Below are 21893 nucleotides of genomic sequence, written 5' to 3' on the forward strand. Positions count from 1 at the left end.
TGAGTCCCCCCGCAACCAAACTCCCTCCCAGAGCCTGCACCCTCTCCTGCTCCCCAACCTCCTGCCCCAGCACTGAGCCCCCCTGAACCCAAATTCCCTCCCAGAGCCCACATCCCAACCCCCTGCTCCAGCCTGGAGCCCCTTCCCACACTCTGAACCCCTCAACCCCACCTCCGAGCCCAGAGCCTGCACCTCAACCCACTGCTGCAGCCCGGTGAAAGTGAATGAGGGTGGGCAAAAGCGAGCAATGGAGGAAGGGGGGATGGAGCGAGTGGGGGAGGGGCCTCATAAAATATCAGGGTTGGAAGGGACCTCAGGAGGTCATCTAGTCCAACCCCCTGCTCAAAGCAGGACCTAATCCCTAGCTAAATCATCCCAGCCAGGGCATTGTCAAGCCTGACCTTAGAAACCTCTAAGGAAGGAGATTCCACCACCTCCCTAGGTAACCCATTCCAGTGCTTCACCACCCTCCTAGTGAAAAAGTTTTTCCTAATATCCAACCTAAACCTCCCCCACTGCAACTTGAGACCATTACTCCTTGTTCTGTCATCTGCTAAAACTGAGAACAGTCTAGATCCATCCTCTTTGGAACCCCCTTTCAGGTTAAAAGCTGAAAGCAGCTATCAAATCCCTCCTCACTCTTCTCTTTCGCAGACTAAATAATCCCAGTTCCCTCAGCCTCTCCTCATAAATCATGTGCTCCAGCCCCCTAATAATTTTTGTTGCTCTCTGTTGGACTCTTTCCAATTTTTCCACATCCTTCTTGTAGCGTGGGGCCCAAAACCCGACACCGTATTCCAGATGAGGCCTCAGCAATGCTGAATAGAGAGGAATGATCACATCCCTCAATCTGCTGGCACTGCTCCTACTTATACAGCCCAAAATGCCGTTAGCCTTCTTGACCACAAGGACTGAGAGGTCAGCTGTGGAGTGATCGTTCTGTGATAAGTTTTCACCCATGGGTGATATGGTGTTTTTGTCTGTTGTCATTTTACTGTGTGAGTTCATTCGAGAGCTTAGTGATTATCTAATTTCACCCACATAGTTATTGAGGCATTCAGTGCAGTGGGTGTGGTGCACCACATGTTGTGATAAGCATATCTAGGATATATGGATCTGGTTGGGAGATATTGATTGCCATAGCAGTGGCGATATGTCTACAGATTTTGCATCAGTTATTATGGCAGGGTCTGGTGCCACTTTGAGTTGGTGTGTCCTGGTCTCTGGGGAGTTTGCTGTAGCTGATGAGCTTGATGAGGTGGGGGAGTTGTTTGAAGGCCAGAAGAAAGAGTTTGGGAAAGATTTCTTTCAGGATGTGGTCCGCATTGAGTTTGGGTTGTAGTTCTTTAATAATATGCCCTGCAGGTTCCAGCGTGGGGTGGCAGGTGACAATTTGGGGTGTGTGGTCGGAAGTTTCCTTCCCCTCATATTGAAGCAGGTTCTTTTATGATATTTGGGTGTCTCATTCCATGATAAGATCTACTTCTCTGGTGATGTGTCCTTGTTCAGCGAAGGTGGTTTTTAAGTATGTGTATCCCGGACTTTCTCCTTGGAGCATATTCTGTAGTACCTGAGTATCTGGCTGTAGACCACAGACTTCTTGGTTTGTTTGGGGTGGTTACGGGCTCTGTGGTGATCTCTGGGTTTCTTGTATATAGTTTTCTGCAGGGATCTATTGTTGCTAATAAAATATGGGATCCTGGGATTCCATGTTTGTTTTTCAATCACATCTGTATCTTATTTGCATCACTTCCACATGAACTGTAACTGGTGGCCCTGCAACAACCTGAAAGTCAACAAGTCTGAAAGTCAAAATAATTCTTTTTTTTTGGTAAACCTAAATCAAAGAATGCCTGTCTGAAGGTCTAGGCAGTTTCACATTTATTTACTAATGCAAACCGCACATCAAAAATAAATCTAGTTGTCAGTCCTCACAGTAACAAGAATGAATTAACCATCCAACTATAAACAGAAAAGATTGAAAATACCCCAACCATCTGACATCCCATTGTTTCAAAAGCTTTAGTAGGGGGCAGGAAGAGATGTGATTTTCCAGCACGCTCTGCAGGTCAACACAGTCATGCTATTTTCTATACCAATACACAGTGAATTACCCAACAGCCCCTCATGGATAATGCCATGCCAACAGTCACATCACACTTAAAATGAAGTGGGGCTTCAGCATCTGTGCTGATCCCTCTCCTCACCTTTTCACTTCTGGCTAGTTTAGGTGGCTCCCTGCTCAGCTTACTGGCTTCTGTGAATTCCTTTCTTAGACTGCTAACTCCCCCAGTACAATGCATGAGAAGCCTGGGCTCCTAACTTGGGGCTGGGAGTTCCACTGGGCAGCAGGCCACCGAAAGTTAGGCACTGCAATACTCAGCACGGCAGTGCCTAAATTCCTCTGAGGATCTAGCTCATTGGGTCTTCAGGTCTTTCATCCTCACCATTACGCAAAAGCACCAATTTGGAGTAACCCAGTCTTGCAAACTGGGAAAAAGATATAATGTGGAAGAACTGTCTGAACAAGGGCATCATTTCCCACTTTGTCAAGGATGAGGGCTTTGCCTCTTTTCTAACACTAAAGCAAAGCTATAACCTGACACCCTCAGCAGAGTGGCAGTATTTACAACAAAAACACTTGCTAACTACAGATTGGTCCAGATGCCCTAGGACTGTCAGAAGAATTGGGAATCCTGGAAATGTTTCATAAACTCCCTAGGCCCATGTCCACTATGTCTACTTTACTAATTAAGCGGAACTCGACTGGTTTGGGGTTATTTATGAAAGAGTGAGAAAGGGGCTAACACAGGCCTTAAAATGATCCTAGTGGCAAGGCATATTACAGAATGTTAACAATGTTTCTGTGGAACTCAGGTTACATCTGATACAGCAAAAGATTCTATTCAACATATACTGGATGCCACAAAAGTTGTGCAAGATGCGGGCCTTGTCCTCTGATGTTGTTAGTGCTGTAAATAAGGAGAAAGGAACTTTGGTGCACATGCTATGGGACTGTCCAATAATCAGGGAAAAGAGGTGGACACAAGAGTGACAACAGTGCTTGGCTTCAGCAACCAAACCTCAGCTGAAAGTTATATCCTAGGTTATGTACCTGCTATGCTGGGTTGAACTCCACCACAAACAGTTTGGTTCTTGAGGACCGCAATGATTACGAAGCAGATGGTTTTATAAATATGTAGTAGGCTTATACCCAGATTAGAGCAGTGGTATTTTGACCTGGCTGAGTAGTGAAAGAAAGACTATAGGTGTATAAGAATAAGAAAGCTTATAGATGTAGAGAGTAATTATGTGAATTTGAAATTTGTCCCCCATTTCTAGATACATTTGGATAAAGAATACCGAGATAGCTCAAATAATATCAGACTTCCTTTCCACCTGACATCTCCACTGTTCCCCTCCCATTTCCCACCTCCCCATTCCTCCCTATTTATGTACATCTTTTATTATTATTATTATAACCTCCACCATAACATCTTACATCTGTGTAACATTGTCTGATTTTGTATTGCAGCTTTGACAAGTTGTGAAGTTGTGTAACTGCATAATTCTATTGGCAATCCCATGAAATGTGCAGTATTGGGTGATATAAATAAACTGTAAGTCATTTACTATTCTGTATTTTTTATTATTTGTTTCTTTATGAAAATTAATGAAAAATTAATCACAAAAAAGTTATGTACAGGGGCAAGTTAACAAACAATTCCCAAAAGCAAATGCTAGAATTCCAAAGAAAGGCAACAGAAAGCAAAAATTGCTGTCTTATTTGAAGTTATTTGTGCTAGTGGAGTCCTTCACCTCTAAAAACCATCACTACAATTAGCGTCCTGGTTTGCGTTCTCAGCAGAGAGGCCAAGAATTGATTGAAGACGGAAAACAAACTACCCTGTCACCTTAGTGGTTGTCCCACCAAAACTGATTTGAGGCACATTGGCAGCAAGTTCTGGGGAAGTGTACTTTCCTGCCTGGGATGCACTTGTTCAGTTGATGAATAGGCTTTATTTCTAGTACAGTCAACCCAGCACCTTCACAAACGAATAATTCAAAATGCAGCAAGAATATAGACTTCAACTTCATTCCGAGAGGGTAACAGTTCAATTCCCAGCACAGAATTTACCTTTAATTTCACTAATCTCCATTCTACCTGTGATTGGAACAGCAAAGTATCCACTGGGGATTTCTCTCTGTGGTAGTACACCAAATATGGTTCCATGATATGCAAGCTAGGAATGTGAGTGCAAGTTTAAATGAACAAATTCTTAAATGGTTCAAATAAACACCTGCTTTAGTGGAGGCTTTGTTTGCAAAAGATCAAAAACATTTTCCTTATGCATTGACAGTTAATCATTTGCGTTTTGTGCTTTGAGCCAAGGCCTGCAAATTGGCAGGCCCACCCCAAACGGTTCCAAAAATGTCCTTCTCCGCCCGCAAGGCAGCTTCTAGTTGTAGCTCTCTTCCTGCTGTGACCACCTTTTTCACAGCCTGAATCACTTCGGCCGGAGCCTTTGTATATTGATTTAGCCATGCTTGGGCTTCTTCTAAAGATCTGGTTTCATCTGAAGAAGGCAAAGTTTCCTCAGCCAGCCCGAGATGCACTGCTCTCTCAGGATCCACTTTGAGAGCGCCACTTAGCAGCTTCAGGGCAACGACACCGCCAACGATTTGTACTAGCCTGGCTGCTCCACCCCAGCCTGGTACTAAACCCATTTGCTTGTGGACAAATCTAATCTCGCTTCCTGGAGTCATTAACCTATCAGTGAGAAAAAAATATTCAGTGTTAACCTCTACACGTGATTTATATGACCCACATTAGAGTTGAGCAATGTTTACTATTTTTTTATCCCAAAAGTAAAGCCCGCAACTGGATAGCGTGCTTATCACATATATTGTCCAGCCGCTTAAGCATCTTGTACCTGGAATCTCCTAATGCCAGACAGGAACCTATCTAAGCACCATGGGCTTGAGCTCCCACTGACTTCAGCTCGAGTTGTGAGGGCTCAGTAGGGCCGTCCTTAGACATACGCGGTTGCGTAGGGCACCCGAAAATTTGGGGTGCACCTGGATCTTAGTGTCCACCCTCCTGCCTCTTCTATCCCTGTTCTGACCCTTCCTGCAGGCTCCCACCACAGCTGGCTGCTGCAGCCTGGTAAGTCTTCCTCTGGAGGGGATCTAGTAACTTAAAAGTAAAAATGATTACTTTATGAAGGCTTAAGAGTACATTTAAAATATAAAAATCAGCTTAGAAATACTGATTAAGAAAACGTAAAACAAAGAAGAGCTGCATGATGTATTTTATAGTATGTAATTGCTGACTTGCCCTTACTACAAAGTTTTTGCAAATAAATCTCTGACAAACTTCAGGATATATCAAAAAACCTGTGACTGACATTTTTTATTCCCAAATTTAGTGCTTTTAATTAGATACTTTCTGCATGTCCAGTCTTCACCATCTGGCATGCAGTAGAAAACATGCTCCATTTTCTTTACAAAGAAATTGCAGAAAAGCGTTTTTTTCAAATGTCATTTGCTTCATTTGGGTTCAGGGATTTGGCTGGAAGGGGAATGATCAGGGAGGCGCAGGGAAGAGAGGAGGGAGACAGTGGGGAGAGGGCAGGGCCAGAGTATGGGTGGGGCCACAGGCAGAAGAGGTGGGTTGGGGAGCTAGCCTTCCCAAGCGGCAGCTTCACCCACCGCCCATGAGAGCAGGTAAGAGTGGGTCGGTTCCCACACACCCAGCACGCACTGAAATCTCCTTAGGCAGGGGCCGTATTCACAGATCCAAATGCGCTGGCGCAGTGCATTCTGTGTGAGGGAGAGGGTATGTGGGGAACTGTGACTCTCCGCCGCCATGAAACGGGCCAGATGGCTTGGTATCCTTTGCTGCCTCGTCCCTTCCCCTCCCCCTGGCTGTGAGCCCGGGCTGCCGTCAGTCATAGGGGCACCATTTTAATAATACTGCGTAGGGCCCCATAAATCCTAAGGACGGAACTGGCGCTCAGCACCTCTGAAAGTTGGAAATCAGACCCTATATCCTTTGGTTGCTATCACACAGCCCTGGTAAAACTCCCTTTGCTGGATACTCGCTAGACTATTGTGTTCCGGTCCCCACCATACTCGGCCCGTGTGCCCTTATGCTTCCCATGATCTGACTAGGCTGCACGACTGTCGCTTTTCTTGGCCTCTATGGCACACTTCCTAGTTATAGGCTCACCGTTACCCTTTCATAGAAATGGGACCACATGGCCCAATTACCCAAGGCCAGTGCTGATTCCCCAGACTCCACAGTAGCTTGAGTTCGCCCTTTCCCAGAGCTCCAACCTCATGGGCACTCTGGGTTTATAGGTCACCTCTTCAGGGACACATGATAGCATTCTTCAGACTTAGTTGAGGATCCTCGAAGGAGCAGCATCCCCACTCCTGTTCAAAGCTTCTCCTCTCTTCCCCTGCTCTGCAACCTGTTCCCTTCCTCCTCCGCTGGCCCCAGAGATAAAAAGACCGCATGCTGCTCTCTTCCTCTGTCCTGCCCAAGTGTCTGTGAGCCCCTCTGAGAATCTCAGGGCAGGTCTATACTACAAATTTACATCAGCACAGATGCACTCGTACAGCTGTGCCGCGTCTGATGAAGCCACTCTAAACAGATGGGAGACAGCTCTCCCACAGAGGCACCGACTTTCTAATGTGCCAGGGGGTGCTCCCCTGGCTCCGCCCCAGGCTCTGCCTCAGTTCAGTTGCTTTTAAGAACCAGGGTTAACACCTAAATTCTTTGTTCTCTCATTTGGGGATTTCCCCCTTTCCAAATTTCAGCTTTGTGTAGAAACCTGGTTGGTCTAGTTTCCCTATGCTTCAGTCATCCCATTGTCCCAAGGTGCTTTCACTTGAATTGGAGCCATTGTTCCTGGTCTGGGAGATACCTGAGACAACCCTGACAGCAGGTCATAACCACAAAGGTTAATCCAATTTGGAAGTGGATTAAGCTAAAGCAAAAAGTTGCTTAATGATGAGGAATAAATGTGGCTACATGGAAAGCTCGTGTGGAATAGCTATTTCACTACAATTCCCTGTGAGGTTATGCCCTTATTGGAGTCAACATATCTTCCTTGCTGCAGGGGCACATGTCACACGTACAGGAGGGAAGAGGGCTGGAGTTGAAAACTTTCATACAAAGTCAGCCCTTTCCTCTACAGCGATGGCATTCCTCTTGCTGCTCTGAGCATTGGCCAATTGGGTTGGGATTATTCAAGAGCTGTGTGAGGTGTTTCTTTTGCCACAGGCTGAGTATTTTTTCTGGAGTATTCCCAGCCCCTGCCCATCCAAAATGGGAGTAGTCCAGCTAAGGACTAAATCTGACTCCCCTGCGTCACAGCAAGATACTCTGAGGGCTGGTAATGCTTCCCTTGTCATATAGCTGGCCCAGGGAATGCTATACTCAGATTACTGGGGCCGTTTACTTACAAAAACAATTTAAAAACCCTCTGTGGTTACATTACCTAGAATGTTTTATATGAGATTTTACCTCAGGACAAGAAATTTATAATGCAGTGATTTTTGGAGTCTTTGATCAATTTTGACGTAGCGGTGTGCAGCGGGAAGCATGTCATACAGTAGAAATATGAAGTACTACACTAAAATAATTCATCTAGTCAGCAAAGCATTTGATCAGCAGCTTGCAACCTTCACTTTGATTTTAATGACAGAGGTCGAGATGCTGTTAGAATTCAATCCTCCAGGGTAAGAGTCTCCTCTAAAAAGCAAATTGGGACTAATTATTCCTTTTACACCTGCATGTTGTTGTATTCCTTCAGTCTCTGTCTGCCCTACCTACACTTTCAATTCATTATGCTGGTATTCTGTAAAGAGATTATCTAATCATCCACAGATTTTTCTGAAATTTGACCATATAACCCTACACTCAATCTATCAAAATTGACCCTTCTTCTCACAACAGATAACCGCATGAGATTCATCCTAAAGAAAGTGAGTCACAATTTCACCTGCTTTTCAGTTTTAACTGAATAATTAGTTAGGTTTCTAAAGGGATACAAAAACCTTGATTATACATTCAAATTATATATTATACATTCAAATCAATCAACAGCTTCCAGTTATTAACATTTAGCAGGTTTTCAAACTATAGCAATACTATGGATGTCTGACAGACATGACTTCCATGCTCTTTCCCATAAATGCTCAACTATATGAGTAAACCCCCTCCCTTTTCTGGAGAGCCCTTTGTGTTTTTGCTCTGTGCAGAGAAGAAATAAGAAAATTATGCATTACAACTACTGCTGCTTCACCATTGGGGACAACAGGAAGCAAAGCAGGTCCATTTTACTTGTAACACCAAGTGAGAATTCTACTGTGAAAATATTGTAATGTTGATATACAAAAAGGTTTCTCCTACAGAGTTTTGCTGATTATCTAAGGGGAAGGCTGGTATTATTAAACAAACAAAGCAAAACCAGTTTTGCTCTTCTTGAAAATCTTCTGGTCACAAATATTCATTTGGCTGAAAATGATAATGGTAACCACTCAAAATCAAACTATGCCAAAAGTTTAATTTACAGAGATATATATTTTTAAACGCTTTCAGCAAACCTCCCCCTCACGGAGGGATATTTTTAGCTGCAAGTTCCGCAAGCAGTTCTACAATCCCAAATTCTGGGTCAATGAACAGAAGGTTCTGCAAAGTCAGGTTCTCTCCTGCTTGCAATACACAACTCACAAAGGTGAGCAGCTGAAATCTAGAGTCTTGAAAGAAAGGGACAGGTCTCAGCTACTATTTTAATAAACCAACAGGACAGTGCAGTCCTCATAAATTCTTTCAGTGATTAAAATAATAGCCTCATTAGCAAGAGTTAAATAAGTTAAAATGATATCCAAGAACCCCCCCTCCCCCACAAAAAAATGAAAAAAAGAAAAAAAAAAGAAAAAGAAAAAAGTTCTACCTGACAGTCCCTAGTACAGAATGTTTTGGGCACTTCTTCTAAACATCTGGGTCAAAGTAATAGGCTTACTGCCAATATGAGAAATCACATTCATGTTACACTTTAAGTTAAGTGTTCTTACAACTCCTTTCCCATGACCCTACAATGTTTCCAGTTGTTGAATTAATCCATAATATATTTTCTTTGAAGTCCCAAACAACATTTCAAGTTTAAAGTTTAACTTGAAATAATTTATATGAAATAAGCAATGGACTTGTTTCTCTCCCCGATCCCCCAGTAGGATCCTAATATGGAATGTGCAGATTAATAAGAATCAGGGACAAAATTTCCAGTGGCTCTTATTTAATGCCAAACTTAACAAAAGATGCCCAGTTTTCAGAGGTGAGCAAACAGAGTCCAAGTCCATGATGAGGCAGCTACAGACAAGATCATAGCTTAACAATAAGGATTATTTAGAAGATGATTCTCATAGAAGTTGATTGTATTTGGGGTGATGTGGTCACATTTCTTTGAACACGTGAGAAGGCAGTCAGCTGCATTCAGCACCTTCTGATGTCTGGAGAATTGGGGTTTGTGGGACAATAGAGAAGGGAGTTGCAGTAGCTGAAGTAGGAAGAGCTGAAGGCCTGGATGGAGGATTTCAGCGAAAGTGGAACTGAGGCAATGGTATACACAACCAATATGGCAACTGCACTCATAGGCAGATTTTCAGACAAAGAAGATTATAGGAGGAGTCGGAGTTATGAATTCGTAGTCATTACAGCTGATTCATGCTGCCAAGTAGATCTCATTAGCTCCAACCTTGACTTTCTTTCTGAGGGAAAAGGAACTAGTACTAAGGTAAAGCCCTAGGAACAACCAAGCTTGGAAAGAAAATTTAGAATGAAGTTTATGTTTTGCTGTTATTTAAATCTTGATTAAAACCAAACTCTGAGAACTGCATATATTGGAATTCTAGACAATGTGTGTATAAATTGTTCCAAGCAAAATGGGCATTTAACCTGTTTACAACAAAATTAAATGAATACTGGTAGTTCAGGGGAAAAAAAATCCCATCCTTAACACTGCTGTGATTATTTAAGCAGCAGTCAAATGTACCAGACCAAGGAAAATAACAGCATTTTGAGGGAAATGCTTCCTGGAACTCCGAAGAATCTGAAACTTCTAAAGCTATAAACTGGCTCTTTGAAAATTTGTCAGAAAATTGTACTAAGAAACCTCCCAGGGTTTTTAACAAATGTGCTGTGATGCATGGATGTTCAGTGAAATTTTAAAATTGTGCACTGACTTTTTAGGAATATGTACATGGTTAAAATAAATCAGATGACCTATGGAATATTAAACAAACAGCTAAAGTTACCAGAACCCATGCCTAGATTTAACCAACATTCCTTTTCCCGAAAACATCCACTTTCGTGACTTTTTGGATATTTTTGGCCCCCAACCCTCCCCCAGGAAACGTACTGCATCTGGTTAAAAGTACTTTGTCAGATTGGACTTCCAAAGAAGAGCTCATGAATATGCGAATGCCCTTTGTTAAATTCATGTCATGTTCTGCCTTGTGAAAAGAGCTACTATTTCAAATAAAAAGCATCTTGTTTACCTAAACACTGATTCTGATAGAAATACAAGCTGAAATCCTTACACAAAGCAAAAAGTTTTCAAAGAAGCTAATTTAGTGTGTTCTAACATTATGAAACCTACTCTTGGAAAAGCTTGCTTCAGAATACTAATGTCTTTATAGCTTTCTTGGGAGCAAAGAATTATGTTTTATGATTCACATTTTATACCATAAACAATAATACATTAAGCTACATATTTCACAAGAAATACAGAAATAAAAAACACCATATACATGGAACTTGGCTGATTTAACATTGTTAATAAGATATTAGCATTATATGTTTCCTGCTATGGGACAGATTCTACCACTATCTCTCTCACAGAAGAGAAGGATCACTCAGCAAGTAAGTCCCTCTTTAAATCAATGGTAACATTTATGAGGCAAGGTACTGCTCACCCAAAGTAATGATACGACAACTGGGTTCCTTGTAATTTTAATTGTGCAATATGAATGTTACATTTAACAATTGTTTTAATTGTTCAATTTCCTTTATTTCTTTTATAAAATGAATAGAATTGAGTGGTGCTTAGTAATGTTTGCATTTAAATGATCCCAATTAGATTTTTACACCAAATTCAGGTCAATGTTATGAGGACGGGCAATTTCCCTCCTTTACTGTTGCTGTCATCTGGCTGAAGACAGTTTCTCTGAGGCTGGATTAACAGGGCACTGGCACATCTATCCACATTGTGACTGCATGATCTTTGGGGGTGTGTGTGTTAGGGAAGGAGATAAGACAGAGGGCAAAATTTTCAAAAATGCCTAAGCCCTGGTCTACACTGGAGGTGGAGGGGTCGACCTAAGATACGCAACTTCAGCTATGCAAATAGCGTAGCTGAAGTCGGCGTAGCTTAGGTTGACTTACCTGGCCGTGAGGACGGCGGCGAGTCGACCGCTGCCGCTCCCCCGTCGACTCCGCTTCCGCCTCTCGCGAGCTGGAGTTCAGGAGTCGACGGGGAGCGCATTCGGGAATCAATTTATCGCGTCTAGTTGAGACGCGATAAATCGATCCCCGATAGATCGACCACTACCCGCCGATCCAGCGGGTAGTGAAGACCTGCCCTAAGTGACATAGGAACCCATTTTCAAAAGTGATTTAGGGCTAGATTTCCAAAGGTGTCTGGGTGCCTAAGGATGCAGATAGGTGGCAACTGGGATTTCCAAAAGTTCTTCAGCAGGTTAGACTCCTAACTCCCATTGAAGTCAATGAAAGACAGGCACTATGGTGCTTACAAATTGCTACTCGCTGTTGCTGCCTAAGGCAGCAGTTATGTTCCTTGAGACTACTAATCTGTGCAAATCATCATGTCTTTATTATTAGTTGTCCCTCACCTACCTCCATTTTCTCTGTTTATTCATCTGATGCATTGTGTCAATCATAGATCGTTAGCTTTCAAGGGCCCCAATCCTGTAAAGATTTATGTCGCGCTTTACTTTATGAATAGGGCTTAAAAGAAGCATGTGCTTAAGTCTCTGCAGTCCTGGGGCAGGGAATTGTCTTCATTTTGCATATTTTTTGTAAAATGCATTGATCGGGGCTTTTAGGTGATTCGACAATAGATAATCATTCATGTTTTTCAATGAGTGCTACAATCTCATGTAAAATTGCAAATGCACAGTGACTCAGGCAGGGTTTGGGAACAGCAACTTCCAGACCTGTCAAGTTGGCTGGGGAAAATGTGCAATAATGTCACAAAAAGTCAAGCTTCATTAGACTAAACTAAAAATCTTTGATGCCCAATGAGCACATGCATGCGCGCACACACACATATATATTTGAGGTAATTCAGTTTAAAACAGTAGTGAGGGGACACTAGAATTTTGTTTCTTATTACAGAGATAAAAGTATTTATTTTCCTCAGTTTCCATCACATAAAAAAGATGAAGGGATTTTGTTCAAACTTCAGAAACCAACTTCAAGCCTGGTCTACAAACTATTTTTATTTGAATTAACTATGTTGGTTAGGGGTATGAATTTTTTTTTTTTAATTGAAACAGTTTTACCTGTACCAGCCCTAGTGTGGACATTGTTATACCAGCATAATGGTGCCTTATACTGGCATAGCTTCTTCCTCTTCTCTGCTGGAATAGGATATTGCAGTGTAAGCACCTTTATAATGCTATAACTGCATCCACACTCGGGGGTTGTCCCACATTAACTATACGGGTATACTTAAAGTGGTACAACTTGTGTGTGTACACAAGGCCTCTGGATAGATAACATACAGAGAAAAATTTAGTTGAGTAGTGAATATTTCAGTAACTTTGAAAATGGAAACAGTTTTGCAACTTCCAATTTTAGCTTGTACAATTGCCAAGATCTATAACTTAAAAAAAAAGAAAAAAAAAAAAAAGGAAGGAACAGATAGTTTACTTGAGAAAACGAATAAACCTCTTTGTTTTCAATGTCCTTAACCTCCTCTTTGACCCAGGTTTTGCCACGGACTTCAGTGAAGCCATTATTTCACCCCCAATATCACAGAATCATGGAAACATAGAAAAATACGGCTGGAAGGGACCTGAGAAGTCATCTGCAGTAGATTCTGTTTCTCTCTCTAACCCCCTATCCCAATCAAGATCTTGCCTTTGTTATTCATTAAAATCCCACCTAGTGCTTCTGCATAGCTGTTATTTAGTTGTACTGGATTGGGGTGTTGGAAAGTGATGGAAGATGGATCCACAGCTACAGCTATTAGGAAAATTATGGCAGAATATGAAAGGAATTCCAGCTGCCCACTTCCTACAAACTACTTGACAGTGATTATAATTGTACAGTGTATCAAAACTGCATTGCTGCAGTAAGACTAGAGAATATTAAATTGTTTTTTAGAAAGCCAAAAGATGCATTCTGTACTACCAGATGGGACTTACTTATATTACATATTGTTCAGAGTGTCAAACTAAGGTTAAGGATATTTAAAGCAGGTACATTTATAGATCCATTGATATAAGGAAAATCTTATCTTAGGTCCTCTTAAGTGTATGCTCCTGTCAATGCTTTATATGTCAAATATTTAGAACTGGGGTCTCATTTTTCTAAGAGCTCTATAGATACTTATAAAGACATGGTTTAGTCTAGTTTCAAGTGGCTTAAGTGAAATGGCTTCCACCTTTTCCTCTGGGAGGCTATTCTAAATTCTCATAGAACTGATTGCCAGGAGGTACTTTCTGATATCCAGCATATATTTTCCTTTGCTCATTTTTATACCATTACCTTTGCTTATAAGTGCCTCTCTGGACTGTCCTAAGCCCCTCCATTTAGGCATTTATGTTTTTCCTCCTTTAGATGCACATGGATAATTCCCACTGATTTCAGAGGGAGCCACCTGTGTTATCCCTTTGCTCCTTGTGCCAGCAAACTGTTTTCACATCCCTATTAAACATCATTTAACTTAATGACAAATATACAGTTATTTTAGTCTCTTGGTCCCTACTCTGCCTTCAGCCTCTAATAATTAAAGCCCTGCTCCTTCAGACTGCTTCATGCTGACAAACCCCTGCGCAGCTTGCAGGACTGGAGCCTCGTTTGCTATCCCCTGAATTCCAACTATTGGCATCTTTCCAATATTGATGCACCAAAAACTGTATGCAGCTCCTCAGTACTACAGTCCAGGAAACAAGTGCTTAAAAAACGATCCTCGATGTAACCTTTCATATAACATTAAAAAGAAATGGGGACTTAGCAAATTTTTTTTACTTATGGCAATGGATTCCTCAGCTTGGGTACATTTTAAGGGTACAAAAATTCAGCTGCTAGGTAGGGACGTAAGGTGATATGCAATGTATCATACTTACATATCAGGGAGGGGAAGTTTGAACTAACCCTTCTGTAATGTAGAGAATTAATAGTTAAAGTCACTGCAGTGGTGTATCTGAGGGTATTCACTGAGTAACAGACATAAACCAGAGCCCAGAGTGCAGATGAGAGAGGTCACGTGGCAGAAGAAGCACTAAAGGCTGAGCTCTTTTTACCCTAAAATGAAGACCTGTTTAGTTTAATTTATTTGTGTTGTAGTCTGAATAACACTGAGGTAGCATCCTGTTCACAGATATCTGATCCCATCAAGTGAATGAAGAGGTGCTCCCTTGTTTGCCCAGTGTGGGGTGCTTGGCTTGGCTTCACTGGTGGTTATGTTCTTTCCCCCCCATCAGGAGCTGCAGTCTGGAACTACCAGGTAAAGCATCTCTCCTGTTTCTAATGTCAGGAAACCCAAACCTCTCTTCCACACATGGTACAGAGCAAGTGCGCAAAATTACAAATGTCCTGGGGTTCACGGATATGAGTCCTGGTGCATTCTAGGAATCCATATGCAGATGTCATGGATTTATTAATTCCTCATATTTCTACAATAACTGGTGGTTTTAGTGTATTAGTAGAAAGCCATTTCCCTACAGGTTGTAAGACAGTGATCAGCAGTGGAATAGAATACCTTAAACATGACATGTCCCACAGAGACAACTATTCAGTCATTGTCACCTGTCTGGAGTCTATTCAACAAGATTTTAATCCTACCTGAAATCACATGCTGTGGTAAATTCTGCTCCACCTCCCAGAGCTTTTCCTTGAACTACTGCAACACTAATCAGAGGCAGCCTACACAAGAGAGAAAGACAGAGAGGATTTTTGTACCCAGAGTGTATATTTTTAATACCAATGTACAAATAATGAAAGGACTCAAGCATTATATTTCTGCAGTAAATGCTCAGTAAACAGAAGTCATATCATTCAAATGCCTTCGATCTCTTAATCTGTGCATGTAAACAGAACAAAACTGATCCCTGCAATATTTATACCAAGCTGGAACACCAAGAGAACAAAGCATCTAACGGAATAACTGATTTTTTAGACAAAAGAAATGCAGTAGATCTAATCTACCTGGATTTCAGTAAGGCACTTGATACAGTGCCACATGGGAAATTATTAGTGTATTATTGGAGATGATGATGATTAATATGAGAACTGAAAGGTGGATAAGAAACTGGTTAAAGGGGAGACTACAACAGGTCATACTGAAAGGTGACCTGCCAAGCTGGAGGGAGTTTACTAGTGGAGTTCCTCCAGGATTGGTCTTGGGACCAATCTTATTTAACATTTTCACTCACCACCTTGGTGCAAAAAGTAGGAGTGTGCTGATAAAATCTACGGATGACACAACGTTGGGAGGTATTGCCAATAGTGAGGAGGACTGGAATATCATACAAGAAGAACTGGATGACCTTGTAAACTGGAGTAATAGAAATGGGATGATATTTAATATTTTATGCATTTAGGAACTAACAACAAGAATTTTTACTATAACCTGGGATGTATCAGTTGGAAGTGATAGAGGAGAAAAAAGACCTGCATGTATTGGTCGATCACAAGATGACTATGAGCTTGCAATGCAATGTGGACATGAAAAAGGATAAAGCAATCCTAGGATGCATCAAATGAGGTATTTCCAGTAGAGACAGGAAAGTGTTAGTGGCATTATACAAGGCACTGGTAAGACCTCAGCTGGAATACAGTGTGCAATTCTGGTCTCCTGTGTTTAAGAAAGTTGAATTCAAACGGGAACATCTGCAGAGAAAGGCTACAAGGATGATCAGAAGAATGAAAAACCTATCTTACAAGAGGAGACTCAAGGAGCTTGGCTTGTTTACCATACCCAAAAGAAGGCTTAGGGAAGATATGATTGAACTCTATAAATACATCAGAGGGATAAATACCAGGGAGGGAAAAGAAGTTATTTAAATTAAGTGCCAGTGCTGACACAAGAACATATGGATATAAATTGGCCATCAACAAGTTTAGGCTTGAAATTAGATGAAGATTTCTAACCATCAGAGGGGTGAAGTTCTGGAACAGCCTTCCAAGGGAAGCAGTGCGGACAAAAAACCCAACTTGTTTTACAACTGAGCTTGGTAAGTTTATGGAGGGGATGGTATGATGAGATTTGCCTTCAGTGGCACGGGGCCTTCTACAACTGCTAGTAGCAAATATCCCCAGTGGCTGGTGATAGGACACTAGATAGGGAGGGCTCTGAGTTACTACAGAGAATACTTTCCCAGGTGTCTGGTTGGTGTGTCTTGCTGACATGCTCAGGGTCCAACTGATTGATAGTCATATTTGGGGTTGGGAAGGAATTTTCCCTCAGGTCAGATTGGCAGAGATCTTGGGGGGATTTTGCCTTCCTCTGCAGCCTGGGGCATGGGTCATTTGCTGGCTTAAACTAAATACTCTGGAATCTGAAGTCTTTAAATCATGATTTGAGGACTTCAGTAACTCAGCCATAGGTTGTGGGTCTATTACAGGAGTGGGTGGGTGAGGTTCTGTGGCTTACAATGTGCAGGAGGTCAAACTAGATGTTCACGACAGTCCCTTCTGGCTTTAAAGTCTATGAGTGTCACCTTCATTAGTGAAACAATCCACTGTGCTACTGTGAAACGTATCTGCTAATGAATGATACAAAATATTGTTAATTATTTATCTAGCCACGTAAGTGCGTATAGTGCCCTAGAGACAAATAAAAGACCTTCCAGTATCCCAATGCGCGTAAGTGGGAACCTAACATGCTCACAGATAGTTACAAGCATTGGAAGTGGTGGTAAGAGAAACAGAGGACATGGGTTACAACAGAAAGGTCATTTTGGTTTTGTTGGAAAATAACACGCGCATCTGTCAAGGCTGATGCCCCACTCTGGCACTTCGAATGCAGAAGGTGGGGGCCCGCAAGGACTCTAAAAATTAATACTGGCCACTCCAGGCTTGTATTAAACTTCCAAGGTTACAGCTTTTCTCTGACCTTGAATTGGTAAATGCTGCCACGACCCAAGTGCAAAACCCCTTTGAGAACCTAGGAAGGCACACTTGGGAATTCCTTCCTGTGGGGTACCCTCATGCCCTTTCCTGCCCCCCCTCCAGGGAAAAGCTGAGAAGAAAAACAAAGGAAATCAGCTGTTGCCACCAGCTAATAAAACAACATGTGCATAAACCTCTTAGGACACAAAAATCCAATTCTGTTCTTAAAAAAGGTAAACTTTATTAATAAAAAAAGAAGAAGAAAATACATCTCGGACTTAGGCTTTTGCTAGATTAAAAAAAAAAACTAGAATAATTAAGCATCAAGAATATCTCTCTTGAGGTCCAGCTTAAAGGTTACAAGCAAAACAAAAGCACTTGGGGTTAGCACAAAGGAATCCACAAGCCATAAAGAAATAAAAGGGATAAACTTAATCGTGTCTTCCTAGACATTTCCTGATCTACTTACATATCTGGGGTTTCAGATGAGTAGTTTCTAGGTATGATACTAATAATTTTTCATACCTGGCCCAAGCTTTTCACAGCATAACTGCTCCCTGTCTGCCTCTCCCCAAGAACAACGACAGACAGACAAAAGGGGAGTCTTGTTTCAATTTTAAAAAGTTCTAGCCTTCCCACTGGCTCTTTTGGCCAGGTGCCCACTCACTTCCTTTTATCTATGCATAGCAGTGAGACTTTTTAACCCTTTACAGGTAGAGCACTTAGAGAATAGCTACTAAGAGGGATTTTATAGCTACTAGCTGGCTGGGTGTTCATAAAAGGGAACTACCCCTCCCCCCCTTTCATTTATCACAACATCTTGAGGATTTCGGTGGAGAGTGCTTTACATGAAGGCTGGGATGACTTTTTTAAAATACTGAATTTGATCCACTTCCCTTTTCCACCAGAAGAAGCCTGGTCTATGGGGCCTCTGTGGCAAAAAGTCTGCCATTAAGAAATGGTGGTGGGGTCAGCAACACTAGATTACTGGATGACTTCAGATCAGAGTATAGAAAGTGGGCAGGGCTGGATGAGGTGGAGTGTGGCTAGGAACCTAAAGAATGCTGTGATTCAGAATGGTTTCTAGGCAGCCTCTGTCTGCACGTCTCCTATAGAGTCTCATTTATAAATGAAACTGCCCTTCACTGGCAGAACTCCTGAAGGGCAGAAGCAGTTTGTAGCCTTTGTGACTGCTGTATCTGCCTGTACCCGCTGGGGGGAGTCTCGTCCCACTGTTACTTCAAGGTCAGTAATACTTTCATTAATCACACTAACCAACTTGAGGTCTACCAGGAAATTGAAGCAATTGGTCAATGCCAGTTTACATTTCTACACAGTAGGTTGTCTCTAATTGCCAGACTAAACGTAATTCAGTGAGTTAATGGACAGTTTATTGTGAGGTTAAACAAGAAACCTAGATGCAAAAATAAACTTCAGAATTCTCCATCATGGGTAGACAGGGAATAAAACCACAGGAGCAGGAACAATTTCCGATTGTGCCTAAGAAACATCCCTTAGAGAAGCATTAATGCCTGTATGTCTCGTATTCACAGAGACGAGGCACCAGGAGCTTATTGGAGAAGAAGGATGGTCTTGTAGTTAATGCACTCAGATGGAAATCAGAAAATATGGGGTCAATTCCTAGGTCTACCACAAACTTCCTGTGAGATTTTAGGTAAATCACTTAATCTCTCTGTGGTTCAGTTAAATAATATCTTTATGCCACCATTTGTCTGTCCTGTCTATTCTGATGGTATTAGAATATGCAACATGCATAGAATCATAGAATATCAGGGTTGGAAGGGACCTCAGGAGGTCATCTAGTCCAACCCCCTGCTCAAAGCAGGGCCGATCCCCAATTAAATCATCCCAGCCAGGGCTTTGTCAAGCCTGACCTTAAAAACCTCTAAGGAAGGAGATTCCACCACCTCCCTAGGTAACGCATTCCAGTGTTTCACCACCCTCCTAGTGAAAAAGTTTTTCCTTATGGAGTCCCAGTTCTGCCTGAGACCTCTAAGCAGTGCTGTGATACAAATAACAGGTCTACGATCTCCTGGGGAAGGTTACTGAAAGATGGGGAGCATGGCCGTTAACCCATCTCAATGCTCTCTCATATATCGTCTGGAAATATAGAACCCTTTTATCTTCCAAGTGCCCCCAACAGACATCTTGAAAAATGTTAATGACAAATAAAGGACAGAAACAATCCACAGCACAGACTCATTAGAAATACTATTTCTTGATTTCTAAAGGTATGCTACAAACAAAAGAGAACAAAAACCAAGTATGAAAAACTATCAGTGGTAAAGATGAACTACTATACCCCTCATCTGCACGTGTTCCTTCCATAAAGTGGCTGACCTAAAAAAATAAAATAATGCACCTGTATAGGCTGTTTAAGTTTTGCCTTCCCACTTTTGAAAGCTCACCAGCCTCCACTGAGTTAACTATAGAAAATGTGAAGACCCAGATTTTCAAAGTAACTTCAGCCTGCTCTCCGAATATAGGTCTGCAATTTTATCTGCGCAAATTTTTGCAAAACCTAAAACTCAGAGTTGTACGTGCAAATCAGATGTAGAGACACACATGTCACTACCCAATTTGTACACACAAATATGAGATTTTGGGCTCCAAAAGCTTGCACTATTATAAACTGTATATGTAAATTTAGAGACCACTTCTGAAAATGTAGCCAGAAATGCATTGCAGTCCTTGCATGATTTCTTCATGGAGAAGAAGAAAGAGAAAATATTACCTCTTGAGTCTGGTTAAGGTGTTTTGCATAAACATGCACATGTTCATTCCATCCTATAAAGAATTAAAAAAAAAAAAAAAAAGATTAAAACCACCCTAAGATACAGTAAAGGTATAGAAAATTCTTTTGCTCTCTTAAGGCCCTGATTCTGATTTCAAACTAGTTTATTCTTGTGTAACTCCACTGATATCAATGGAGTTGCTATTGATTTATATTGATGTGAGATTAAAATTAAGACCAGTGTTGATAAGAGACTGCCAAAATTAGTAGACTCAAAATATTTATCACAGTTGTAACAAAATATTTGTTAGTAGTTAGTTGACAAAATATTTGTCAAAGATAGTAGACTCAAAATATTTAGAGCTAGTCAAACAATGCCAAATTATCCTTCACAGGACATTTTTGATTTTATTTATTTTATGAAAAAACAAAACAAACCCCAAGAAATTTTCAATTTTCAATTCAATGTTGAGTGTAAATTTTCAGTTCTCAGTATAAATTTTTGCTTTTCAAAAAAACCAGAAAATTTAGACCAAGATGAAAATTTTCCATTGAAAATTTTATTTTTGTCAAAAAATGTTTCAATTAAAAAATTCTGACAACATCTACTAGTCTCCCCTTTTATTTCAGCTTGCAAAGTCTATTCACTGAATTGCACATATGTATTTCTAGAACAAATGTTTCAATTCTGCTTAAGAGAGAGTGAGCATGCTAGTTATTCCTGTAGCTGTGTGGATGAGACAGAACAAATCTGTGGATAAGGAAAACAGATTTTTGCTTCAGTCTTCCAAGTAAAACAAATTTTAATGTGATGAATAAACAACTCCATTTCACTTACATATGTATTTTTTTGCAGACTAAGTTTTAGTGCTAGTTAAAGGTGCGGTGTTGACTGAAGTTTTCTACTCAGAGCAAGTATAGCACACGCAGGTCAAGCTTATTTCATACTGCCCTGCCAACATGTCTTAAGTAGTTACTAGAATGACCACCTGCTAGGTGCGAGAACATTTCAGTTACTCTGCCATTTATTTCTGGGCTTCTGAGAGCACAACATGACACCACTGCTCTGTATGAACTGCACGTGAATTAAACAACTGGCAGTTTAATATATGAGAGCAGATCTTTAGCTAGTGTAAACTGTCATGGCTCCATTTAAGTCCATTTATGTGGCTCTGTCCCATAACAACTCAAAGGTTGCTTGGAAATGGCATTTCACAGTACATATGACTGTATTTTAAAATATCAGATTTTTATCCATTATTACAGGTCTGATCTCACACCTATTGAAGTCAATAGCAGCTCTCCCATTCCCATCTGGTGCAGGAGTAAGCCCCTATTTGATCATGTCTAGTATTATTGTGCAAAAAGAAAAAATTCAATATGATTGCAGATATTGATGTTACGACAATGTTCAGGCTCAGACCAGAGTGCTGCATTTTATATGCTATAATCAACAGGATGCAGCCAAACAAATAGTCCCTGACGAATTTGTTTATACTTTATCACACCACAGTGGAGTCCTTGCATTCAAACTGGCACTTTTGTACACTTTTAATTTCATGCTGAAAGTCAAAACGGAAACTAAAGATTAATCGGGTGGAACATTTTGATAAGCATGTCTGTGATTCAGTAGACAAAAACAAATCTCTTCCTACTAGAGCTTTTCAGAATAACTATCAGGCGGTAGAAAGATTTGTCTATTTCACATGGAAAGACTATGAGAAGAACTCTCAGAAACCTTATCTCAGCTCTGACCAATTATATTTA

At 41.1% G+C, this 21893-nt stretch overlaps 1 protein-coding gene across 3 annotated transcripts in view; it reads right to left on the bottom strand.

Annotated features, from left to right (window-relative positions):
• Window positions 1–3652: 3652 nt before the first annotated feature.
• Window positions 3653–21893, bottom strand: part of ECHDC1 (ethylmalonyl-CoA decarboxylase 1) — a 47235-nt gene continuing 28994 nt past the window's right edge. For 2 of the 3 annotated variants that reach the window (XM_077813027.1, XM_077813028.1), the window contains exons 4-6: window positions 20127–20179; window positions 15104–15184; window positions 3653–4771 (exon numbers count right to left, since the gene is read on the bottom strand). In XM_077813027.1, coding sequence (XP_077669153.1) covers window positions 4366–4771; window positions 15104–15184; window positions 20127–20179 — 540 coding nt within the window. In that variant the 3' untranslated portion in view covers window positions 3653–4365. The remainder of the gene's footprint in view (window positions 4772–15103; window positions 15185–20126; window positions 20180–21893) is intronic. The other variant, XM_077813029.1, reaches the window with a different exon arrangement.

The sequence above is a fragment of the Eretmochelys imbricata genome, chromosome 3 (assembly GCF_965152235.1).
Source record: "Eretmochelys imbricata isolate rEreImb1 chromosome 3, rEreImb1.hap1, whole genome shotgun sequence".
NCBI lineage: Eukaryota > Metazoa > Chordata > Testudines > Cheloniidae > Eretmochelys > Eretmochelys imbricata.